At 37.4% G+C, this 7,023-nt stretch overlaps 1 protein-coding gene across 1 annotated transcript; it reads left to right on the top strand.

Annotated features, from left to right (window-relative positions):
• Positions 1–238: 238 nt before the first annotated feature.
• On the top strand, positions 239–1,177 carry LOC101724692 (olfactory receptor 10AG1-like). The gene has a single exon (XM_004874068.2). It carries the CDS (start codon positions 239–241, stop codon positions 1,175–1,177), a length of 939 nt encoding a protein of 312 aa, XP_004874125.2.
• The last annotated feature ends 5,846 nt before the right edge of the window (positions 1,178–7,023 follow it).

Genomic DNA, 7,023 nt, shown 5'->3' with positions numbered 1-7,023 from the left:
AGTAACATTTAAAATAATGTACCTTATCAGGAAATATAATTTTTCTTTGACAGGAAAAAAGAATAAAGATCTGATGTGCATTAATTAATAAAAAAGAACTATGAGTTTAGACCTCTTATATGTATAACATTTGTTCTTACAGGGAATGGGAAAATAACTTTGTGTCTCATCTTTGGATTAAAAATGATTAAATAAAGTTAAAGGTGATGAACACTTGAGCTTCTGATTATTTCCACAGATGATACATGAAGGAATAAATTCAGGAGAGAATGTTTCCATGGTGAGGCATTTTGTCCTGCTGGGGTTTTCTGACCTTCTGAACCTCCAGAGGTTTCTGTCTGGGGTGTTCGCCATCATCTACTTGAATATCCTAAATGGAAACAGCCTTATAATCATAATAGCAATCCTGGATCCTGCACTACAGAGACCCATGTATTTTTTCCTGGCAAATTTTTCATCTTTGGAAATCTGTTATGTTTCAGTCACTCTTCCTAGGATGCTGTTCAACCTTTGGACTCAGAAGAGAAATATTTCTATGTTTGGCTGTACCATACAACTGTGTTTAATCCTTATGCTGAGAACCACTGAATCCTTCCTGCTGGCTGTGATGTCCTATGACCTCTATGTGGTCATCTGTCATGCTCTGTGCTATCCTCTGCTCATGAACCCAAAGAAGTGTGCTCAGCTGGCAGCTGGCTCCTGGCTGTGTGGAATCCTAGTCCAGATAGGGCAAACATGCCAGATATTCACTCTGCATTTCTGTAACTCCAACCAAATCCCCCACTTATTCTGTGACATACCCCCCATCCTCAAGCTGGCCTGTGGGGACACTTCTGCTCACAAGATGTCTGTCTATGTGGTAGTCATGTTGGTTGGTGCTGTCCCTTTCATGCTGATCCTTGCCTCTAATTGCAAAATTATTTCCACCATTCTGAGATTGCCAACAGTGCAAGGACAGACCAAGGCCTTCTCCACATGCTCTTCCCACCTGCTGGTTGTGGTGCTAGTTTTTGGATCTGCTAGCATTACTTACTTCAGACCGAAGTCCAGCCATTCTGCAGGAACTGACAAACTGCTGTCTCTCTTCTACACTATTGTGATGCCCATGTTCAACCCCTTGATATACAGCCTCAGGAACAAGGATTTAATTGCTGCCCTGAAAAAAATTATTTCTTAAAGCATAGTGCCATGGTTCTCCTTGACGTTTTGGTCATATATTTGTCAGAGAAATATTTCAACACTCTACAGTCTCCCTTTGAGAAGTTAATGTGTGTTTATTACATTTATATATTGGCTTGCAATGTACTGCACCTGAATGTAGAGTAGACCCATTCACCTGTCTTCAGTAAGCCATGCCTAAACATAGTAAATAAAATTTTAATGTGCATCACCTTTACCTGTAAATATGTCAATTCAAAATGCTGTCTTGTGGGTTAAATTTAATGGGTATTATTTTCCCAAATGTCCATAGAGTACTTGTATTTTGTGACATTTCTTTTTAACCTATACTGCATATAATAGTGGTGACCAATAGTACTTAAACAATTAATACTTATTGTGTTAGTGATTCAATAAATGGGTAGACATCCAAATAAACCCTAGATAAATCTAGAGATTTTACCGAATCAAATTAAAATCTATTTATTTACCTATCTGTGTGGGACTATGTAATTCTTTCTTATGGATACCAGTAGGAAAGGTCACATCACTTAGCCCTCTGCCTAATAATTTCCTGGGAAGACCCATGATATAAGGCAATACTTGTGTTGCTTAAAGTGGTTTCATTTTGTATGTGTAATTTTCTTCTCTCTATTATGGCTCCAGTTAATCTCTTTTTAATCATTTAATCTCTCTTAACCACAACACAAATATATAGACATTTTTATACCTATACATAGTTGCCAATTTGAAAGTTTTGGAAAGTATTTCCAGGATTACCTGAAGTTCTCATAGATTCATTGCATTAGGTTTTCTAAATTCTTTTATTGTAACCCAAGCTAATGTATATAAAATTATTTAATATGTAAACTGATTGGACTGTAAAAACAGCATGACTCAATAGAATCCTAAATGCCCCACCTTCAGAAATAAGGGTCTCAAAAACATGAGCCACTTTAGGACATTTTTGTTGTATTTCATATGATGGTTATTCCAATTTGTGGCTTTAACTCTGACTGTAAACACATATACAAGGCAGGTGATAAGGGCCATCTTGGCTTTTCTTCTGAACATAGTTATATTTCTCTTTTATTTTACCCATTTGCATTTTCTACTATCTAACATGTGAAATTACATTTTATTCATGTTTTCCTCATGAAAATCTGTATTTATATATTGCCTTCACACAGTGTGTTATGTGCATCAAGAATTTGGCACCTGGTAGCTGAGAAAGACCCTGCTAGTGGCCACTGTGATGACAGAGACAGCCACTGGAGTGGAAATGCTTACATTCATGGTCCATTTTCTGAAATTTATAAAGTAGGATTAACAGTGTTGTGGGTACAAGGCTAACAAATTCAGATAACTGAATTTTTTTCCATTAAGTTTATTGGTACATTGTAGGCATACATCACAGTCACACTGAACATTGGGAATTTGTACCTGTACATGATATATCTTGGTTCTTGGTTTTTTTCCATTCCCATTCCCTCCATTCCAGTACTCTATCCTTTCCTATTTACAAAAATTTTGTTTCCCTTTTTTTTCCTTCTTTTTTTATCTTCTTTTTGAGAAATTTTTGAGTAGTTAAATATCATTTAACTTTTTTATCCTAAGTTTTATAATTAGAAAGATGGTGATAATGTACTTTTTCTTACTAATTTATAGGATCATTTTTGGGTAAAGATGCATACTTAGGATTAAAAGAATTGGAAAAGTATTATTAGCACAAATTAGTGTGTTGACTCTATGAATATATAAACATAGAGCCTCACTAGCTACATTTTATTATATTTCAATTCATTGATATAACCATAGAGTGCTATTCTCAGGAAAGTGATACTCCTTAATATCAATTAAGTTGGAAAGTAAAAGTACTTGTTTTCATGTTCTCATTTTTTACATTTCAATAATGTAATAAGTTTAACCCTCTTATAGGACATTCTTTCTTTAAAATATTCTTTGAAATAGAAGTAAAATATGTAATAATTATCATTAAATGTGAACGCAGAAGAGTGTGAATGATAAGAGATTTATCAACCAATGGTAGGGCAAGTGATGTGATGTCACATGGTTCCTCAATGATAATTTATGTCAGTTAGGGATGCGATCTAATGGGAGTGTAAGCTAGTACAAACACTATGGAAATCAGTGTGCAGGTTCTTCAAAAACTAAAAGTAAAAATTCCATTTGATCCAGCTATTTTCCTTCTAGATATCTTCCCATCATATTATAGGGTTACTTGCATACCTATGTTTATAGCAGCACAATGTATAAGAGCTGGGTCTTGCAAATACCCTATATGCCCATCAATAGAAGAATGGATAAAGAAACTGTGAGTACTGTATCACATTACAGTAAAAGACAAACGAAGGCCATGTGTGTGAGTCAGGACTCGGGTGCTGGGATTTGCAGTCCGTGGCCTCAGAACCACCAGCAGCCACTCCTTGTGACTTCTCAACATGCTGCCTTGCATCACCAAGGGGCGCTGCAGATGTCATGCCCATTTTAAGCCTTGCCACGGGGAGATTACACAGGTTGGCCGAACCTACTCACATGAGCCCAAAAAGAGAAAGAAAAAGTCCTAAGTGCTGGCCTTAGGGAGGAAAAAAAACAAGAAAAAAGAAAGAAGAGGATGTGTAGCAAGGCAATCAATACCAAGTTCCACAGTCCTGTGACTGTGGAGGCTGAGGATCTCAAGTCTGGGGACAGCCCGGGCTCCATAGTCAGGCTCTGTCCATAAGAGGAGAAATAGAAGAGTGAACATGACACACAGCACACAGCTTGCTGCACTGGTTAACTTTATGTGTGGAACTGACCAGAGGAATCCAAATGTTTGGGCAGTCATCACTGCAGAGTTCTTATGAAGCTGTTTTCCAATCAAATGAAGGTTTCCATGACTACACTGAGTACAGCGTATTCCCCTAGCTCCTGTAGCAGAGCACTATCCAGTCAGCTGCGGCAGGCACAGAGGAGTCTGTTCCTCACCTGCACAGGAGAGGACTCTCCACCTGGCCATGTGCAAAACACAACCCTGGCTTGGATTCTGTCTGGGTGTGAACTGAGGCAGGGGATTCTGCTGGGCCTCAGGCCAGGAGAGCTGTAAACACATCTATGCAAGCAGTAGTTTGACACCTTTGTGACCATATTGGAACTAAACCATTTGCCCCCCTGGATCTCAGACTAGCAATGCACACATAAGATGGCAGACTTACTAGACTGGACAATCAGGTAGATGATTTCTTATGATAAATACTCTGTAAAATAATATATTACTATGCAAAATTTTTGTTGTATAATCTGTCTATATATCTATCTATACACACAATTATTTATATATTAGAAAATTGAAAGCATCTATTCAAATTACCACCAATAGTATTTCTGTTGTTATTGCTGGTGTGTTTTTAGGAAATTATTGCAAATGATACTAACTTTGTTCATTATTCTGTAGGTGCCCTTCAGAAATGACATGTTTAAAATTTTTGAATTATTAGCAATGACATGACATGCGTGTCAAACATTTATGTTCTATAAAAAGAACTATTCACCTGGGCCACTTGAAAACAGCTCCTTCCTTTGTCAGTAACTTCTGTAGTTGCTGGAAGGGCCGTATGGTGCCATGACTCAGCTTTGTGCATCTGCAAGCAAAATCACAGATAGAGGGGAAAGCACATGTGTCCCTCAGTAATGCATCTCAAATGTCACTCACAATGTAGAATACTAGCAAATGGTCTCATTACATTACTCTGTGCCTGAAGAAAAAAATAAGCCCACAGCAAAATGTAGCACCAATAATAAAAACTATCTTATGCGAAGCTAATGTATAAAAACACTTTGGAGTGAGGATCTTGGGTTACAATCGGTTTCTGTAACTTTTTGAACTCACATCCTATGCCTTAGTTCTCTCCTGTGTAAAATAAAAATGGCCTTGGTAGATTTGATATCTTTGTGAAAAGTACCTGTGTTATATATAAAGTTTTAGAATATTTTATATAACATTAATTAATTAAAATTATTATTACAAGGGCATGGTATCAGTCAGCTTTTCTCTCACTGATACAAAACACCTGACCCCCTCAATGTCAAGGAGAAGAGGCTTACTTTGGCTCCTGATTTCAGTTTAGTCCATGGTTGACTGGTACCATTCTTTGTTTCCAAACCTCTGTCAAGAATATACTGCCTTGGGCTGGGGATTTAGCTCAGTGAGGTCACTGCCTGCTGCACAAGTGCAAGGGCCCGAATTCAATACCCAGTACCAAAAAGAAAAAAAAAAGAATATGTTAATTGTTCCAATGTAACATAGCTTTGATCTACTATGGTTGTTTCATGCATTTGCCAATAGAGTTTAGAAAATAGTTGATGAGATTTTAAAAGCATGAATGCTTAATGCTTCGGGATAATAACTAATTAATGAACTGGGTAATAAATTTTCTAGACCATGCAGATGATTTTTTTTATCTTAGGGTATATGTATATTTTATTTTTTAATTCTCACCTGGAAAATTGTGTGTTTCTCTATGTGTGTGTGCATGCCCACCTGATGATGATATATACACTTCTTCCAGGAATGCACTAATTATAAATTAAACATTTTCAATAATGACCTTTCAGAAGAGATTAGTATTTTACATACTTGTGATGCATTGCCTTGTATATGGATAAAGGATGGATTCTTTTTGTCTTCAGGTTATAAACAAAATAGGAAACAAGTTCCTAAATGACAATATAGGAGAGTCAGAGAAAAGCCTAAGTATACTTATTTATTTATTTTGAATTCAGTACAACATCTAACCAAATCACTTAATAGAATAGAAATTCTATTGATTCAAAGGTAATACACACCTATAATTTTGAAATTAATAAATTATTCCATCCATTAAAAATCATACTATTACTATGAAAGGATATAATTTAGGTAAGGAGTTTAGAGAAGGGTTATATTTTATGAGATTTTAAAGAGGAGATTGCATAAAGCATGGGAATTTTTAATAGAGAGAAATGTAGAATTTCACAAATATATTTATTAAATTTGCATTCATTGCTCAGGCACTTTTGAGTATATCAGCTCCTCCACCAGCTCTCTCACATTTTCATACTTCATGTCACACATGTGTGAGCTCATCGTGGGCAGTAGCACAGCATGGCACAGAGCCTGCACTCACAATGCCTCAAAGCTTCAGGAGCTGGCACCTTTGACACAGAATGGGTGGTGCTGGTGGGAAGACCAGGAGGGAGGACTCCACCCACCACTGCTAGCTAGGAGGTCCCTGGGACAGGGTGGAAAATGTCATCTAATAGATGATGATGATGATGAGCCTTCCTAATCATTAAATACTGTTTAAAAAAGCCAACCACATGAAGTGAACAAGATATAAAAGGCAAGAGAATACTTATGCAAAATATGCAGAGTGAGTTGCAGCCTTCCTAGGCAGTGGTGACAGAATGAACATCAGGAAACAGATTGGATTCCTGGGTGGACAAAGCTTCCAGCCAGATGGATGGAGCACAGCTGCTGGGGCAGCAACTGTGCATTTAGCACAAAGTTTTAAAAGTATGTGAGCAGAACTTAATAATGATGAGCATGGATGATCTGGGGAAATTGAGAGGAGAGCACAAGACACTCTGGAAAGATGAATCAGCAAGGACCGTGATCTACACATGAAAAGAATTTAAGGTTTTTACAACAGCTGTACGTGACTCAGATGGAACTCCCCTTAGCAATAGTGGAGCCTAGTTAGGCCCAGGAGACTGCAGAGCTGGTCCCACTTCATGTGCAGGGCAGGAAGATGGAGAAAAGACATCTTGTTATTTCAGACAAGCACAGGAAGGCCTACATGTCTGTATCCTCACCAGCAGTACAAC

Source organism: Heterocephalus glaber, unplaced genomic scaffold (genome assembly GCF_053883595.1).
Source record: "Heterocephalus glaber isolate CG9 unplaced genomic scaffold, H.glaber_assembly_v1.0 deba00000896, whole genome shotgun sequence".
NCBI classification, from domain to species: domain Eukaryota; kingdom Metazoa; phylum Chordata; class Mammalia; order Rodentia; family Bathyergidae; genus Heterocephalus; species Heterocephalus glaber.
The sequence above is the reverse complement of the archived record's forward strand: the minus strand, read 5'-3'. Positions and strand labels throughout refer to the sequence as shown.

What these genes read in the sequence shown, in the direction of transcription:
- LOC101724692 (XM_004874068.2), top strand. Translation starts at nt 239, where the DNA reads ATGATACATGAAGGAATAAATTCAGGAGAGAATGTTTCCATGGTGAGG.